A 20,000-nucleotide genomic window follows, 5' to 3' on the forward strand; every position below is an offset into this window, starting at 1 on the left:
CCCTCGCTCGCGGACCCCCGCAGTCAGCCCACAGGAGGGGTGAGGAGGTTAACAGCCAACCGTGACACACACAGGATAATCGGCTTTCATTAAGTGACCTACGCTCCACACACACGGAGACAGAACACACACTACATAAACCACACACACACACACAGGAAACACTCAAGAAACAGACTGCGTTCAGAATACAATACTGTACACTGCATACTCTCTCATGTTATTGTTAATGAATAGTATGCAGTGTGCAGTATGCTAATTACTATCTTGAAATGTTTATCATTGCATACTACATATTATTTATTGAAAATAGAATGTGAAATAGTGATAAACATTTTAAAGAATAATATGCTCTCATTTAGCATGCTGTACACTATCTTTAGCATTAAAATGTAATTATGTTGCATACTATACTTTGAAACTTTTATTGCACACTTCATACTATTTCACATTCTATTATTTTTAATAAATAGTATGCAGTATGTAATGAATGATCAATTAATAATAGTATGCTACATCATTTAACTTAGCAAGTGGTGTCCAGTTATTATGATTTGTTTTGCCCTTTTAGTACATTTTTGTGTAATATAATATTGTTTTATTCATTATTACAGTATTTCTGTTTATCTTTTATATATGTTATGCACAGTCTATGGAGCGGACCAGTTTTACATTTCACTGCAGGCTGTGTATGTGACGAATAACAAACCTTGAATCTTACTGTACACTAGACTGTAAAAAAATGATCGGGATTTTAACGGTAAAAGACTGTAAAAATGCCACAGTGAAAAACTGTTAATTGGTTAACAGAAAGTTTCCATACTATATAGGCTACAGTAAATAACTGCGATAGATCTAATGGTACATTTCATGTATTTTTACTGTAAAATACCATTAAAATTACAGTTTTTGAAAGTGAAAAAGAAAAAACGTAAATTGACATTCCCACAATTCCCTGTGTGACACTTCACATTTGATGTATTTTTGTTGAGATAACTATGTTTCTTCATAGTTTTCTTTTTTTTCTAATCAGTTATGTGCATTAGGGTTGTATGTTACATTTAATGTTGTTAAATTAATTTTTATTGCATTTTTTAAATTTCATGTGTTACCATGATGGTGTTTAATGTGTGTGTGTAGGATCTATATTTTAATATTAACTTTCTTATAGAAGAGCTGCTTGTGATGAGGTTTGATTGATCATGTGACTCTCACCACTGCTGTGATTGGTGGTTATCAGTGTATTACAACGGTTACAAAACAGATATTAATACTTCAATAGGGCGGTAAATTCTCATTATATCAGATAATAAAATACGGTTTATTACTGTAAATTGTAATTAAGTCTGTAAAACCAATAACGTTGCTACCGTATTTTTGACGGTAAAGTTCTGGCAACCACAGCTGCCGTTTTTTTACCGTAAATATCACGGTTTAATTTTTTACAGTACTTTTAAAAATAAATAGTATGCAGTGTACAGTATGCGAGCATTGTTAAATAACATATAGCATGCTATATTTGTAATGTTTAGCATTGCACACTACATACTATTTAATAAACAGTATGCAATGATAAATTTGCCTATTTAGTTAGTTTTTTGTGATGAAACAATGACATTTTAAATTGTGGTTTATATTCAAGATTTTCAGCCATAAGCTTGTTTAATCAAGGTGTTCATTAGTATTCACTAAGTTAGTTGCATTGCAGCACTTCAGTCAGTCCTGTGAGCAACAATACGAGCTTTTCATCGTCCACTGAAACATTTGCACAAAGATTTTCCTCTTCTAAGCATTTCTCCCCTGATTATCTTCATTAGCCGTGCATTCTTCCTCAAACGCATGCATGCATGCTCTTTTCTTCTCCTTTGTTCTGTTCATTTTCTTTCTGTTCAGCGCTGCACAAACCAGCCGAGCGCTCAACCATCACAGACCAGATGCCTGTCCTCCGTCGCTCTATCCATCCGTCTGTATTCTCTCTGCCTCTTATCTCTCAGATCAGTGCTAAAGCCCTCAAGGTGTCGGAAGCAATGTGAAGTCAATCATTGTCTTTAAAAACATCGGGCGTTGTGTTACATCAGAATAACTGGTTCCTGATCGGCTCCGTTTGTAAATTCCTTGGGTTATTTCTCAGGATTTTGAATACTAAAAATTATCAATAGGTCTTACCTCACATCAGACACACACGCATGAAGCATGCAATAGTTGAAACAAATCTGCAGGAGGGAATAATGAAGAAGCAAACTCTGAAAACGACGTCCTTCATCAAACGGATGGCCTTTCATTCCATCATTGATATATTCTTCACTAACATGCATGGCACATTATATACTTGCCAATATCACATGATATCTGTAGAGAGAGAGACAGAAGATTGAGACTGACAGAAATAGTTGTTTCTTCATGTGTACACACCAAACTGTTGTGCAAACTTTCTGAAAAGTGCATTTTAAAGATGAACAATCATTATAACAAGCCCTCAGTTGTGTTGTATAAAAAGTTCAACCCTTAAATTAATAGTTTCAAACCCAAAAGTGAATCAAACTGAGTGTTCAAAACCAATGTGACTTTCTTTCTTACCTGAAAAACAGTGATCAGGCAATGTCAAAAAAAGAAAAGCGGACACTATGTGTGAGGAACTGGCCAATATATTAGTCTTCATTCACTGAGCACCATTTAATTTAATTTATGCATATATGCACATTCAAATTTATCATCAATGACACCTAATTTCATGTATTTGAATGCATTTCGGATGCAAACGGGCCTAAACTGCAAAATTTAGTTCATAAACAATCAAATTCAGGCAGTAAAATTATCTAAGGAAAGAAATAAAACCCTTTCTCGGGCTCATCACATGATTCAAGGATTTCCAGTTTTTACAAGCTCAAATCTATCAGAAACATCAGTCATGTCTGTCTCAACAGCTGTGTGCAGACATATTAATACATTTTAAAAAGCCCTCTGGTGTTTCAATCAACTGTCTGATCCATGCATCATAATTTCGCCCTAATACAAATCTGAATGCTGGAAATAAATCCATATTTGGAAACGTTCATTTCAGAGAAACAATGAAATCTGTGGGAGATGAATATATCGGATGGTTATAGAGATTTACACAGCCTGAGGACGAGTCCTGTACGCGGATATTCAGTCGTCCCGCCCTCGGAAATTACTTTGATGGGAAATTTGGGATCGTTATTTGTGTGTATTTATTTACCTATGCAGGCTATATACTGTCCCTGAACTTACTGTCAAACTGACTTGTAGTGCACAGGAATTAAGCGTATTGTTTTACTTTATGATCATGTGGCAAAAACTTGCAATATGTGTCCAACATCTCATTGCTTTTGGAGTTTGGAGAATGCATAAATACAGCAACCCCAAAGTTCCTGAAAAAAAAGTATAAAAATGAATGACTTTCATTGCATTAGATGACATCAAATCTGCATTTAGTTTAAATGTGTAACTTTTGGCCCTCTAGTGGTTAAAAAACAAAACTGCATGCATTTTGCGGAACAACATTGTTTTGGTTGTCCTTCAGCTGCGTGACTGTGCAAATGAATATGACCCTTTACATAAAAATAATGCTTTTCAATGAACTCTGTTGTAATGTCAACCTTACTTATGCCACTCACACACCAAACACACTCAAAGTAGCCGGCGTCATGACAAATCTGGTCGTCCCTCAAAATCGGGTCTCTAACTATCAGTTAATGATTATGCTAGGTAGCCTACATAAGAACAATATTAATTTAAAATATGTAACTAGTGCATAATAAAACAAATTGAACGTTTCTTTCACTTGATAAATGTAAATTAATTTATTAATTATATTAAGATAATAATAGCAAGTGCAAATGTGTGTATAAACTAAGCTATCAGGCTAATTGGTATGCTATGCTAGTACACAAGCTAACTAATACAGACATTAATGGTCATCATAACATAGTTCAAACAGCATCATAACATGTAATCAGGCGCTAAAGAGACTCCCTTGAGTAATTTTATTTGAGGAGGACCTGATTTGTCACCACATGAAGCAACTTTTCTCTATTTACGGATATGACGACGAGACACACACATAGACAGGTCAGTGACCTACCGGTACACATAGGCCTATGCGAAAACCGTCCTGTCAGATCTAAAATATAAACGCTTATAATAAATATAAGTGTTTAAATATACACAGGGTAAGACAAAAGCACGTTTTGAAAGAAGTATTGATGATGTATTGACTATTTAAATTTTGTTAATTTTGAACCAAAAAAAAGTTACCTTTAAAAAAAGATGCACAGCAAAATAGTGTTGAAATTGTCAATAATCATTGCAACATGATGTGTGTGAACTTTAACAGATGTCAGGCAGTTTTGCGTGTCCTGAAACTGCACGTGCACGTGCTTAACTCAAACCAGGGCTTTTAAAGTCCCTCCTCATTAACTTAGCTAATGTTGCGCCACTGCATCATCATAGCAAAGCAGTGAACGTGACTTATAATCGATGCTTTAGTCTCAGTGTGAGAGGAAACAGATGTTCAACAACACCAGCGAATTCACGGGCTATTACTTTACATTTAATAGGCTTTATTTAATATTTAATGGGGTGACAGAGGATGGGAATTATTAACGGGCCAAATGTCATTTGCGGTGTCAATTTGGCTTCAGGGCTGATGTGAGGATTTTCTCTCCTATGGAGTTTTTCCAGCGTGGCCTTTAAACTCGTGTGATCTTCATATTGCCTCAGTCTGTCTGCACAGATCATAATAAAAACAGTAGGTGTTTTTAAACGCTCTATTACTTACCGGCGTCAATTCATATTCCTGCACCACTGCTTCTCTCCAAGTCTCTTATTTATTATTGAAAAGCACATACGACCCTTATATCACTTAATTCTACTTTGCGGCTTTATATCTCTGTTTCTCTGTGTTCTTCAGATGCGCGCGCGTGACAGGTCTCGCTCTGTGCTGAAGTTGGGAAATTGATAACGCGCCGGAGACGCGCAATAAAAACGACGCCCGCGGGCGCGACACCCGGATCCCCTATTATGCAAATACGGGGTAATTTTAAAGACAAATCGTTGGCTTTTATTCCCTTATATTTCTGTTTTATACGTCTCGGTTTCTCCGGAGAATAAAGCATTTAATGTGTCGAGCCCAATGATGGATCTGACCTTCAATCATTCCAGCGAAAGGAGGGGCTTTATTTGAAGAGAAGAAAACAAAACGCAACTTTTTTAAATGCACACACAAATTGGGAAAAATATCGCCAATAAAAATCTGGAAGTTAAGTTGAGGGCAGAATTAATAGCAGATCAAATGTCCAGTTATACAAAAATACATAAAATGCAAATCGTAAAATGACTTGAATTAATATCTTCCATCTTTTTCGTTTTAAGAAATAGTCATTTTGATATTTGTACATGTAAATGTATAGGTGTCCAACTATTAATTAAAAAATTAATCTCAAAAATTAATTATTTAACATTTTCTTGAAAATGAGCTGGATTGCTCGTTGTTGTTGTTGTTGTTGTTGTTTAACCCAATATTGGTTTACAAAAAAGTATTCATATCAGAAAATCCATTGTCCTCTCCTCTGAATCAAAGTCAATGTTGCGTAACAAAAAAAAATTTGGTTAAATGGTTTACAAGTTTTCAGAAATTTATGTTAACATGAAAATTATAAAAAAATATATTTATCACCCCATACATCCTTATTTGCCTTTGACTGTTTTTGACTGATATAGGCTAATATTTGGACATAGGCTAATTTCACATTTTTGGCAATTTAAATAATTTCATAAATAGATCAGGACAAATTAATAATAGTATTAACAGTGAACAAACAAGCAAATGTTATCTATAATAATAACGACATTTAGGCTACTATGAGAGGGAGTTAATTACATTGTTGGAGCAATTAGAAAAACGGTATCAGAGAGAGAGAGAGAGAGAGAGAGAGAGAGAGAGAGAGAGAGAGAGAGAGAGAGAGAGAGAGAGAGAGAGGTCCAAGATGGTCCGAATTACAGTCACCAAAAACAATTAAATGTGAGCACATGGCCACAGATACACAGCGAATAATTGCTCGATAAATGTTTGACAAAAAACAAACTGAAGGAGAAGGAAATGTCACATAATGATATGTTATTATCACGCGTCTAACAGTAAACAGGCCAAATTTGTCGCCGCGTGCACATATGGCACGGAAACGCGCCAGAAGCACGTTAAGGGGAGTCAAGCGTTTCTGCCAGAAATGTCTGAATACATTCATTGGGTGGTTTTTAAAAAATCATTCATGTGTCAACGATAAACTAACAGCCGTCAAGAGCTCAGTGGCGGTGTCACATTTTTAGACACCGTGTCCATTTCACTGAAAACTGACACACTAATAGTCTGGAAGAGCAAATTACGCGCAGAAATATTTTGCTGCTGCTTCACCTCAGGTCACAAATTCCATACTTGTTGATTTTGGGGGGTTATTAATGATAAAGCTGATTTTACAGAATAAATAAACTGGATGCTTAACTTAAAACATTATGTGCGCGTGCCTAAAGCGACTGAAGTGAATTAGGGCCTATAGCAGGTGTCAAATCCAACAGAAGTTCACATAACCTTTATGAACACAATACAAGCATAAACGGATGTCAATTTAAAAGAGATGTTGATAGGAGTGCACAATTATGACATCTAAATTGGATTGCGTTTTTTTTTTTTTTTTTTTTTTAATCTCCTCCGAAATACAAATATATCCATCCATGGCCATGCATTCATCAATGCACTAAAATAATTACAAAGCAAACAACATTCACCCTGAATTTAGAAGAAGAAAAATCACCAATAAAAAAGAAAGTAAGTCTTAGTCATTTTGTTCTCGATGGTTAAAGAGCCAGTGCAGAGGGTTCCGGGGCCGATTATGTCCATTTCACCTGCTTCTAAACTGCATTACTGACTCAATCTTCACGGCTCTTTCATTGCGCGTGTCCTGCCCACAGCTTGCCCACGGCAAACACTCCATTTCCCGGCGCGCGGACACGAATTTGGCCATCAATTTAAAAGGCTTTGCGCGCTCACGCACACACACACACACACACACAGCAGAGCGCAGCCAGTGCGCGCGCCGGTCCGGCACAGAACTTCTCATATTTGATGGATATTGTTTGGGTGACATTTAGGTAATAAAATCTAATTGGTCTGTTGCGAAATGCTGCGGGATAGTTTTACTGAATGAAATTACGCGCACTTGAGAGCATTTGGCCGCACGTGGGGTTCGAGCATTAATCAACGCATGGCACAAATCAATGCTGTACATCTGAGCAGCGGGACTGTGTTTAGTGATGACGAACTCCGATCTCGTGTTTAACAGAGACATTCTCCGATGTCCGCCGAGCGATCGATCGATAACGCAATGAATCCTTCACGTTTATCTCAGTGAATCCCTTCTGTAGGAAAACACTTCTAACTGACAGGACAAGAAAAGAGATCGCAAGATTTTGCAATCATTTGCAATGTTTTCATTAATAGAATATAAGATTGGTTGTTTTGAGAATCCTCAAATAAATGTTTTTTTTTTTTTAAACTGCAAAATTAACCTAAAGCTATTCTTTGCAAGCACTGTTAATTCCTTCTGAACATACACATCTAGTTGATTCATTTGATTGCATCACTGCAAAGTAAATTCAAAGTTTGTGCGTAAAAATGTCCTAATGCAATTCCACATAATGAGAGCCCTCTGTAAATAAATTAGCAGCAACATCTTTCAGCCTCAATAAATGCGCATTTCAGAAATTGGTGTGATGACATTATTGAATAGCATAATGAGGCTCTAGTTCACTTTTTTTTCGCGTTCCTAAATGTCAACCAATAGACAGAGATAATGACGGTTCGGTCCAGTCGACCAATGAAAACTTGAGCTGAAGAGTTTGGCACGCGCGGCGGAGCGGAAACTCGACAGTTTGACGCGCGGCGCATCGGTGGCGAGACCTGTCAAGAGTTCAAACGAGGAATTAGAGAAACGAGGACCGTCATCTGATACCACCATGGACAACACTAAAACTAAATTAAATTTATTTTCGCCGCACTTAACGTGATTTCGTTCGTTTTAATCCGCCATAATCTGCTGCGCAACTGGGAACTATGGAGCGCGCGGAGCTCAACGAGCCAAAGCCGCCACCCAAAGCTAACCAGGAACCCATCCGATTCGGGATCGACCAGATTCTGGGCTCTCTGGACCCGGAGAGCAGCCGTGGAAACACTGTGGATAACAGCCGCTTGAGAAGCCCAACCAGGGCGAGCGTTGCGCCTCATGTCTCCATACCCGTCTCTCTCTGCGGAGTCCCGGGCTCGCTGGAGGACTGCGGGCGGGTGTACGGGGTGAGCGGCTCTCTGGTGCCCAGTGGAGTGATTCGGGTCCCGGCACACAGACCTCTGGCTGCCGCGGTGCCCCCGGCGATGTTGAGCGCGGCACCGGCGCTGTGTTTCCCCTGGATGGACAATACCCGCAGGTTCCCTAAAGACAGACTGCCAGGTAAAAGATGCACATCGACTGAGTCTGAGGATGCTGGGATTGATCTCTCTGGCTGCTGGACCTGCGCAGTTGGTTTCAGGAAAATATTTCAGGAAAAAAGCTTTCCCCTCCAAAATTACAACAAGCTTTTCACTATAAATCACCCTGAAAAACATAAGAACTTATTGCAATAAACCACTGTTTTTGTATTTTTTAATAATTATATAAACTCGTACACAATAAATCAAATGTCAATTCTAACGAAAAATTAAAATAAAAAAGCATACACTTATGTACATGCTATAAAATGCAGATTAGTTTATTTTCTGAAAAAAATAAAGAGCAAAAAAAACTATTCAAATTCATAACGCAAAAATTGGTTTGATTAGTTGCTGTAATATGTTTATTGTTAATCCAGAATATTAATTGATTAATTGATCAGCCAAAAGTATATTTAGGCTGTGTCAAAATTTATTCAATTAAGTAAATAAACGACAGTAGTTATAGTTCATATATTTAAGGTTAAAATAAACACTTAAAACATTAAGCTGAATTAAGTTTGAAATCAGCACAGCGGGGATAAAGGCTATTTGAAGGCAATCTGGGCCCGAATAATATAAATAATAATATGTTTTGAGCAAATTAATAAACATTAAGTAAACAATACGCACTTCAGAAATAGCTGCACCATTTTCTGTTCATAAACTATTGATATTATCATTTTTAATAACCCTAAAAAATATAAACGTGTGTTTTGTTTCAAATGAGTTTCAGGGACTCCACGTTTAAATGTATTTTTACACAGTTATTATAGTCATTGCACGTCATGACCTCCATGATCGGGACCATATTGTGGTGCTCGTGCATGTGTAGCTAACCGCTGTTTTGGGAAGGAAATCATCAAAGGTGCACACAAATCATCTTTCTCAATATTGTTTCGTTAACTATATGTTTAGTATGTATTACGAACATAGTTTACAGAATCAACCAGATAATTTCAGAGAGCTTTGGGTTTAATAATCACCAATACAATAGGTTAATAATTGCTTTATCAGAGTTTGTTTTTATCATAATCTAAAGGAAAATAACATGATAAATGACACTTTTCCCGCAGCTCTCATTCCGTTCACCGTGACCCGGCGGATCGGTCACCCGTATCAGAACCGAACTCCCCCGAAACGGAAAAAGCCGCGCACGTCGTTCTCTCGCGTGCAGATCTGCGAGCTGGAGAAGCGCTTCCACAGGCAGAAGTATCTGGCGTCCGCGGAGCGCGCGTGCCTCGCCAAGAGCCTGAAGATGACGGACGCGCAGGTCAAGACCTGGTTCCAGAACCGCAGGACCAAGTGGAGGTGAGACTGGACAACACAACACGCGTTCAGCAGTTCATCGGCGTTACATCGTTAATAACGTCGTGTTTTAGTTGCTGAACCCTTGCTGGGAAATGTAGAAGTCCACCATGTAGCTACAAACATTTAGAATTAAGATTAGAATTCGATTATGATTAAATATAGCCATCATTAAGAATAATTCATTGAAATAAATATTAAAAGGGACATTCACCGTTTTTTTTTTTTTTTTTTTTTTTGCTCCTCAGTCACTTTTGACTTTTGTGGCACGTGCCACGTAAACAAAAAACAAATAATGGACATGATTCGAAAGTTAAATAGAAATGCCGTTAGCACTTTATGGTAACACTTTATATAACAGTGTCCTTGACACTTGTCCAGTGTCCTTACCATAGTAATAACAGTAAAATATGCATAATTACATGCAACTAACCAAACCTCCTATAGGCTATGTCGTTTATTAATATTAGGCCTACTCAGTACCTAAATATATACTTACACTGTAACAATATACCTTAAAATTTCAATCTTCAAATCAGCCAGGAGGCAGAGAGAAAAAAAGCACACAGCAATGAAGGAGTTAATAATAAAAAGGACCATAAATATTGAATACATATTACTTAGTACCCTAAAAGTCCCTCAAAGTATTAAAAAAAATATATGCTTACACTTTATTTTAAGGTGTCCTTGTTACAGTGTAGTTACTACATGTAAGTACTGAGAGCAATAATAATTAACTACATGTTAATTATTTACACTATAGGGTTAGAGTAGGATTAGTGTTTAGTTGCGTGTAATTATGCATAATGTACTGTTATTATGGTAAGTACATGTAAAATATTACAAGGACCCTGTAAAATAAAGTGTTACCGGGTTTGGTTTAGGGTTAGTTGCATGTAATTATGCATAATTTATAGTAATTACTACATGTGTTACCAAAAATATTATAAAACAAAATATTACATTGATTTTACTGTGGGGAAAGTTTTCACATTTGAGATGTTCTGACACTTTGACTCTAAAATGGCTAATTGTTACATCACATTAAAATCATATTGAATGGGCTTTATGCATAAGGAGCTCCTTTGTTTCCTGTCTGCCATTATTGGACAAACTGATTAATCCAGGTGTGTCTGATTATTGTGGTTGGTCAGGCACACCTGGATTAATCAGTTTGTCCAATAATGGCAGACAGGAAACAGAGGAGCTGGCTAAAGTTCAGGAAGTAGTGCAGCTGTGCATAAAGCCCATTGTATCAATTGTTTTAATGATTTGGATTTATAAATATTTTGCATCTTCAAAAATCTCTAGAAGGCAAACAGCCGAGGAACGAGAGGCGGGACGTCAGCAAGCCAATCGGATGCTCCTTCAGCTTCAGGCCGACGCCCTCCAGAAGTCCATGAGCGAATCAGTGTCGTCAGATCCTCTGTGTGTCCATAACTCCTCCCTCTACGCCCTCCAGAACCTGCAGCCGTGGGCCCAGGAGAGAGCTGGGAAAACCACAACACTGGCGTAAAATCCCGAGCCTGTCCTGCACGGGAAAGAGGATGACACACTGCATCTGAAAAATAATCCGGCTTTCTGACCGTGAGGAGCATTTGTAAATCTCAAACGTGGGAAAGTGAACTAATGATATCTAAGTGTTTGTTATGGACACGGACCAAACATGTTCCCCACGAAGATGCTGGGAAAGGTGAACCATTCCCAGAAACGAACTGTCAATCAACCTGACTCGCAGCTCTGTAAATACATGACCCGTTCAAATGACGTCTGTGACAAAATATTGTACTGTACTGTAATTATTCTGTGCTATTATGGTGACGATGCATTATGTTTGTCGTTGTTGATGACGTGAGTCGACCCGGAAAAGCAATGGTGTGTAAATATAACACTGAACAATCAGCATTATGCATCGAAAATTTTATTGTTAAACAGTTTATACATCATTTCAACAAGAGGATATTTAAGCTTCCCGTCTCCTCGATCTGTCTGTCTGATTGAGCGTCTGTCTGTCTCTCTGTGACCCGTCTCACGGGGAAATAACCGGCGCCGCTTCCAATCCCAACTTTGCAGAGTAGAAAATATACAATGAGTGTAATAAATCAAATATCATATGTATATTTTAAACACATCAGGCTGTACCGGCACAGTGATTGTTCAAAAACACATCATAACATGATCCAAAAAATGATCAGAAATGATAATAAAAAAAAGCATTACTAAGGTTATCAGGAATGTGTGTGACGGTGATAAACACAGGTTTAACTTTCAACACTTTTTACCATGTAGGTTTCAGTTTCCTGGCACAAGTTCACGTTTTTAAGAGCTTTTCAACAACTACTTTAAACTCAACATGAAATCTCAATTGACCATATTTACTTTCTCTTTATATATTAGAATATCGGGCAAAAGTTCATTTATTTCAGTAATTCAACTTAAAAGATGAAACTAATATATTATATAGACTCATTACATGCAAAATGAGATATTTCAAGCCTTTATTTGTTATAATTTTGATGATTATGGCTCAGTTTATGAAAACCTTTTCACAATATTCTAATTTCATAAGCTGTAAGCCATAATCATCAAAATTATAACAAATAAAGGCTTGAAATATCTCACTTTGCATGTAATGAGTCTATATAATATATTAGTTTCACCTTTTAAGTTGAATTACTGAAATAAATGAACTTTTGCACAATATAAAAAAAAAAATAGTTTCACCTGTACTTATATATATATGTAAATTCTTATGCATTTATATATAAATATTATATACAGCATTTATTTAAAATAGAAATCTTGTGTAACAATATACATCCAAAGTTTGGAGATTCAGTCATTGCTTTTTCTTGAAAGAAATGATTTTATTCAGCAAGGATGTGATAAAAAGTGATAGTAAAGATTAATATTGTTAGAAAAGATTTCCTTTTGGAATAAATGTTGCTCTTTTTATTCATCCATGACTCCAGAAAAAGGTATCACATGTTATATAAAAAAATATTAAGCAGTTAGCAACATTGATAATAAATCCTCATATTATACTGATTTCTGGAGGATCATGTGACACTGAAGACTGGAGTAATGATGCTGAACATTCAGCTTTCATCACAGGAATAAATGACATTTTAAAGTTGTAAAGTTATAAATTAAAATTGTATTAATATTTAACAATATTACTGTTTTTTTTTTCTGGGTTTTTCAAATAAATGCAGGCTTGATGAGCATAAGAGACTTCTTTTAAAAACATTAAAAATAGTCATGTTTCCAAACTTTTGACCGGTACTGTGTATATAATGTCTGCTTTAAATCGGGGTCCCATCAAGTCAAGTCAAGCCATCTTCATTTATACAGCGCTTTAACAATATAGATTGTTTAAAAGCAGCTTTACAGTGATAATAGGAGATTACAGTAAGTTATTGTCCAGCTAAACATAGCTTTGTCCTCAATATATGTTTTTAATATTCAGTTTTGCTCAGTTAGATTACAAAGTCAAATTGATTTTGAGAATGCTGTTCATGTGGAGTTTAAACATCATGCTTGTCGGGACTAATCAAACACCGTTATATTAAATAAATGTCATTATCATTATTTTTTCTTGCTCTCTCTTCACAGTAAGGTGGCATTATGGCTGTATAAAACAGTACTAAATTTTGGCAACTCACAGCTTTCACGCAGTAAATAAATAAAAAAACTACTTTTTTATATAAATAGAAGTTAAACACACAAACAAATATAGTGACTGCTAAAGTTTGCTACGGCACCTGTCAATCAAAATCTTCACTGCCCTCTGCACAAAGCCAATTAGTCATATCATATCTCACCCCAAAGAAATTTGCATATTTAAATAAATCACTGTATTTCATTAATGAGGACACTGGGGTGAAATGTGACCCGGACATGATGTCGCGAGATTCTGACGGACAAACAGACCAATCAGAAAGCAGATATTCAAGTAGGCGGAGCTAAGCCGACAGAGACGGACATGAACACACACACGGGATGACACGATGCACGGGACACAAACACACCGCCGTTAATGTCGGGACGCTTCACAGACTGAGCGACTTCTGCAGAACGCCAGTTAAAGACTGGCCGGTTCATAAGAAAACCACTGAGACACTGGTTATACTACTGGATTAGAACATTTCTACGTAAATGACGGACACGGTTCAGCACATGTTTCGTAGAGTATCAGATGTTACATACCCACAATCCACCGTGGACAACTCGGATGCATCGAACATCAGTGACATATTATCAAATCAAAATGGGAAGAGTTCAGCTGGGTTTTATACAGGACCTCTTGGAAACCCGCTGGGCCTTTGTGAACACGGCTTTGACACACAATTACTCACATGCTCTTTTAACTACTTCCTTTTTTTTTTGTTTATAGACATATAATCTCACATCTGCAACAGAACGAGGTCAAACACCGGGGGTTAAAAACGGTACGTCCGGCATGTGAAGCATTGCGCCGCTGTCTGACGACCGTCAAACCTCCAGAGTTACCATGTTGATGGGGTAAAAGTTATCTTTTTAACAGAAAACTGGTCAGATTCAAGAGTTCATTGGTTTCTTTCTCTGACTAATTTCCCTTTTCCGCCCTTCGTCCTCCTCTTCCTCTGGCTCTATATCACATTCTCAAAGAGCTGCAATGATCGCATGATGTTTTCATCCTGAAGAGACAAAATATGAACAGAAGAAAGAACAATTTCATGAGAGACGGCTAAAGAAATACGAGGAAGGAACACAAACAACTTGCAAACGAAGAGAAAGTCTGTCTTTAGACTGTAATCTAGTGACACAAACAAACAGCCAATCAGACAAGAAGCATGACATGTCAAACAGCCAATCAGAGTTCAGTGTTTTTTTGATGAAGTGTGTCTCCATAAAACAACTGCCCATCATGTGCTGTGATGTAACAAATGAAAAGTAGCTAAATAATAAAAAAATAGAAATAAAACTAAGAATTATTTTTTGGAAAGATAAAAAATGTGAATGTCTGGTGAAAACATCTCGAACATAAAAGAGCATCTTCACCACTTTGACAAACTCTTGAGTTAGTCACGACTCAGGAGTGGCCTATTCAACAACAGTATTGAACATAAAAAAAAGTTTTAGCAAAACTAATAACCCTGCCACAAAATATTTGATAAATTTAAATAGGGCTGGATGGTACAAATGGACTATTTATTTTAAATGTTTCTTTTATAAATACTTATTTTTTTAACGTTTACATATTTTTAAATAAGATGTATTTATTTTATGCAAGTAAATTAATTAACTAATACAAAAATATTTAAAATAATAATAAGAAAAAAATAAGAAAAAAAGGAAATTAGGAAAAAAATACATAAATAAGGGAATAATAAAAATATATAAAAATGTTCATTAAATAAATAAGAGAGAAGGAATTAGTGATTAGTGGAAATAAAGGTGAAATCTCTGAAAATTGCAACTCTTGATACTAGGTAGAAATAGTCAATAGCTTTAAATACTTGGGAACACTCATAGATAGTAGTTTGAGTTTTGTCGGAAATGTGGATTATGTTTTTAAAAAGGCAACGCAGAGATTGCATCTTATTTGACTGGAATACTTGTGTACTGCACAGTATATTCTGTAGTCTTTATAGTATGCAAGTAAAGAAATGCTACACAAGTTCATAGTTATGTTTAATTCAGCGAGTGGCGTCCAATGACAATCTTAGAAATAAATGTAAATTTTCCTTTTTTTAAAGACATTTAAAATGTCTTCACTTTCAATAGTCTGATCTAATAACGAGTGAAGAAAAAGATGTTAAAAACAACAGTTGGAAGTTATTCTATGCATACTAATTTTGTATGCTATTGTGAACAGGTACCTCTTGACAGGAGAGAATAAACTCATCAAGAGTGACGACTCCATCTCTGTTCTTGTCCATTTTCTGCAAGGAGAGAGAGAGAGAGAGAGAGAGAGAGAGAGAGAGAGAGAGAGAGAGAGAGAGAGAGAGAGAGAGAGAGAGAGAGAGAGAGAGAGAGAGAGAGAGAGAGAGAGAGAGAGAGAACTATTAGTGAAACTGTAAGTTTATCTGCTTCAAGAACAGCGCTGTTATTTCCTTGCTAGAGAGAAGTCATGTAGCTTTTAACTATTTCACTGATAAACTCATCAGAGCAGCGCTTGTGTGTCCGTACTGTATGTGTGTGTGTGTTTGAGCGGGAGAGAGTATGTGCTTTCCTTATATAATAAAGCAATAAAGCCGTGTTTTACAGTGGATGTAGAACAGTTAAGGTGCGTTGTTAGGCACGACGCGGAGCGAAGTAAAACCCCCTCAGCTGTTCTAAATCCACTGTAAAACACGGCTTCAAGGGGCTTATTGCTTTTATAAAACAGTAACTCCATACAAATATTTATTTTAATATTTATTTTATTCATAAAATATACACCAGCAACAAAAAATATAACCTTTATAACTCATTTATTTCTCCGCCAAGCAATGTAGTTCCAAAGAGGTTGCCAAGCAACACATGCAGAAACAAAGAATCACAAACGGCAGTTGCGCAGTAACACTGATGTAATGCGGTCACAGGTGTGTGTTTGTGTAACACTAATGCGGTCACAGGTGTGTGTTTGTGTAACACTAATGCGGTCACAGGTGTGTGTTTGTGTAACACTAATGCGGTCACAGGTGTGTGTTTGTGTAACACTAATGCGGTCACAGGTGTGTGTTTGTGTAACACTAATGCGGTCACAGGTGTGTGTTTGTGTAACACTAATGCGGTCACAGGTGTGTGTTTGTGTAACACTAATGCGGTCACAGGTGTGTGTTTGTGTAACACTAATGCGGTCACAGGTGTGTGTTTGTGTAACACTAATGCGGTCACAGGTGTGTGTTTGTGTAACACTAATGCGGTCACCGGTGTGTGTTTGTGTAACACTAATGCGGTCACAGGTGTGTGTTTGTGTAACACTAATGCGGTCACAGGTGTGTGTTTGTGTAACACTAATGCGGTCACAGGTGTGTGTTTGTGTAACACTAATGCGGTCACAGGTGTGTGTTTGTGTAACACTAATGCGGTCACAGGTGTGTGTTTGTGTAACACTAATGCGGTCACAGGTGTGTGTTTGTGTAACACTAATGCGGTCACCGGTGTGTGTTTGTTGAGTAATTTACAACGGCTTCGAACGCGGCTCAACCAATCAGAATCAAGGACCGGAACTATCCGTTTAATAATCAAATTTAATCTTGTGGCAAAAAAACATGGAATTAATTTGTCGTTTTTATCCTATTGTTTACTATAGTTATTTGATTGGTCAGTGTCATTGTGGGTTTGGGATCTTTTGCTGTTGTCGGCTATAAGGACCTTTGAAATAGCAGAAATCACTTGGCGGAGTGATATGAAACTGTAATGCGGTCAAGACCTGCTGGAACTACTTTAGCCGGGAGTTTCCCTAAAAATAGTAATCGCACACCGTAGAACGTTTTTCAACCAATCAGATTCAAGCATTCAACGGCCCTGTAGTATGTGATCATGTTTAAGGGAAGACACGGCAGGCAAAAACTGCGTTGTTTTTTTCACTGGTCAATTTTTAGATTTTGGGCTATTTGTCTTCTTTTAGACTTATGTTGAAAAAAATTCCAAAATACACATTAAGGTCTTTATTTTACTACAATTTGTCTATTTGCGTCTGTAGATTTCTCCTAAATTCAACAAAAGTTGGTGTTCTGAATCAACATCGCTGTCTGCACCCTGTCATCACACACACTGTTGGAAAGCTCTCTCCCCTTCCTGTACAATGTTGTCAGACCCAAATATGGTAATTACAATGGGGCATTTAACGTCTAAAAGCTAAATCTCATTGGCTGATGTCAATTTCTGACAACGTGATTCTCAAAATGTTTTTTTCTCATACTCTGAGCCAGAAATCTCCACTTCAGCAGCATATACACCAAACTTTCCAGTTGTATTCCTATCTATATTCTCAAGGTTTTTACAGAGGGGTTTGTTCATAAATCATTCAGATTCTGATTGATACAACATTTTATACCTAAAAACAGGGCGAAAAGGGATTTTTTTTATGGCTGTTGATAGTGATAAAAAGAGATATCCAAAATCCCCTCCGTAAAAACCTTTGACTCTAATATGTCAACAAAATGGATCCAATGTTCAGATTTCTCTTCTGGAAATATATGCAAATTAGCGCATATTTAATGAGATAATACCTAATTTGCATATTTAAACACAAATATTGTAAAAACTTGTAATATAAAAGACATTTGTCTTAATGTCAGTAATCAACTAGGGAAGCATCATGCTGATATCTATTAGTTATTTTTTTTCCCTATTTAAGGTGCACTATCAGAGCCTGACCTGAAAGAAAGCATCCACGTGCTGTTTGGTGGTGTCGGTCTTCAGAGCCGGATACGTGAAGCGGCCCATCATGTCATATATAGCCTTCACTATATCGGTCATCTCCTAGAAACAAAAAAACAAATTCATTTATTATTTGAAAAACATGTTTCCTACATAATTCCGATGTGTTATTTCAGTATGATTGTACTACTGTGCTAAAATGTGGAAAATAGTCATCATAAAGAAAGAATAGACGTGTCCAGGTTCTTGGCTACGGTATTTTAGGTTATATAAGTCGCACCGGGTCAAAATTGCACACTTGAGAGGAAAAAAAACACAGATAAGTCCCATTTTATTATGACATTCAGAAGTGCACAAAATAATGTTTACATAAAACACTGATAACATGCATTTCAGTGATTTTTATAAAGTAAACATAAAAATAACTTTCTATTGTTAGTGATATTTCAAGATGAACACTTTCTGAAGGTTTACTTAATTATCCATATGTAATTTTTTGAAAAATCATGTTAAAATGTGAGTATTTTAGGGCTGTAAGCGATTAATCGCATCCAAAATAAAAGTTTGTGTTAACATAATATATGTGTGTGTACTGTGTATAATAATTTTGTATATATAAATACACACACACATGCATGTATATATTTGAATATTTGCATTTATATACTGCATATATATTTTTATATAATTTATATTATATATAACTATTTTATATATAAATAACACATTTTTGTTAAATATATACATGCATGTGTGTGTGTATTTATATATACAAAATTATTATACACAATACACACACATATATTATGTAAACACAAACTTTTATTTTGGATGCGATTAATCGTTTACAGCCCTATTAAAGGTAGGGTAGGTCAGAATTGTCTAAAAAAAACTTTTATTCAAATTTGTTTAAACTGTCTTTATATACCAATGCATAATTAAAATGTAAGTACTCTGATAAAAAGAGTATAAAAATCGAGTGACTCTAGACCGTTTAATCTTCATTAAACACAGCTCATTAATTCCATTCACTCCCACCTAAAAACGGGTGCGCGACTGCGCGCACGTGGGCAGAGCCAGTAATAACGGCGGTAGTCATGGCGACGGAGAGTGACAGTCGCGCAAGCCAATCCTGTGATTCGTCCCGAATGGAAATAATGAGCTGTGTTTAATGAAGATTAAACGGTCTAGAGTCACTCGATTTTTATACTCTTTTTATCAGAGTACATACATTTTAATTATGCATTGATATATATAGAAAGTTTAATCAAATTTGGTAAAAAGTTTTTATATAAATCCTACCTACCCTACCTTTAAATATGATCATCAGGTTTATTTGTTCATCTCTTAATCATCATTGTATTGCATTGCATTATATGTTTTAAAACTACAGAGCGTTGATCATAAAACTAAGCGTTTAAATATCATCTTACTGACATTATTGAGAGATATAGAGCGGCGACTGATATTTATATGCAGTTTATGCATCTAGTCTTCTATACTGTCATAAAGATCTCATTGATTTATATTACAAGCATCAGAATTTTATCTTACTTTTTGCCCATATTAATATCAGCATAAACAATTATCGACATCAAGCTTAAATTAATTTAAATAAAAACTGAAACATTAGTATTATAGCATTATATACTGTTGCTTTGGAATATAAGTCGCAAAAACATTACAGATGATAAAAAAAACATGACTTATACTATTCCAGAAAATACGTTAGAAGTGTATGATCCAACACACCTCTTTATTAATGTAACCATCTTTGTTAATGTCGTACAGGTTGAAGGTCCAC

The 20,000-nt window shown here is 36.2% G+C and overlaps 2 protein-coding genes across 6 annotated transcripts in view; one reads left to right on the forward strand and one right to left on the reverse strand.

Moving 5' to 3' along the window:
- Nucleotides 1–8,125: 8,125 nt before the first annotated feature.
- tlx3a (T cell leukemia homeobox 3a) lies at nucleotides 8,126–11,486 on the forward strand (the record flags this gene model as incomplete). The annotated part of the gene is made up of 3 exons (XM_079631068.1): nucleotides 8,126–8,516; nucleotides 9,610–9,844; nucleotides 11,153–11,486. 3 exons carry the CDS (start codon nucleotides 8,126–8,128, stop codon nucleotides 11,355–11,357), a joined length of 831 nt encoding a protein of 276 aa, XP_079487194.1. The 3' UTR covers nucleotides 11,358–11,486.
- Nucleotide 11,487: 1 nt separating this feature from the next.
- Nucleotides 11,488–20,000, reverse strand: part of kcnip1a (Kv channel interacting protein 1 a) — a 75,414-nt gene continuing 66,901 nt past the window's right edge. For 4 of the 5 annotated variants that reach the window (XM_079631313.1, XM_079631312.1, XM_079631314.1 and 1 more), the window contains 4 exons: nucleotides 19,949–20,000; nucleotides 18,194–18,298; nucleotides 15,706–15,768; nucleotides 11,488–14,520 (listed from right to left, as the gene is read on the reverse strand). The exon at nucleotides 19,949–20,000 is cut by the window's right edge and continues 56 nt beyond it. In XM_079631313.1, the coding sequence (XP_079487439.1) occupies nucleotides 14,473–14,520; nucleotides 15,706–15,768; nucleotides 18,194–18,298; nucleotides 19,949–20,000 (268 nt within the window). In that variant the 3' untranslated portion in view covers nucleotides 11,488–14,472. The remainder of the gene's footprint in view (nucleotides 14,521–15,705; nucleotides 15,769–18,193; nucleotides 18,299–19,948) is intronic. The other variant, XR_013799837.1, reaches the window with a different exon arrangement.

This window comes from Phoxinus phoxinus (genome assembly GCF_949152265.1).
Source record: "Phoxinus phoxinus genome assembly, chromosome: 12".
Classification (NCBI taxonomy): Eukaryota; Metazoa; Chordata; class Actinopteri; order Cypriniformes; family Leuciscidae; genus Phoxinus; species Phoxinus phoxinus.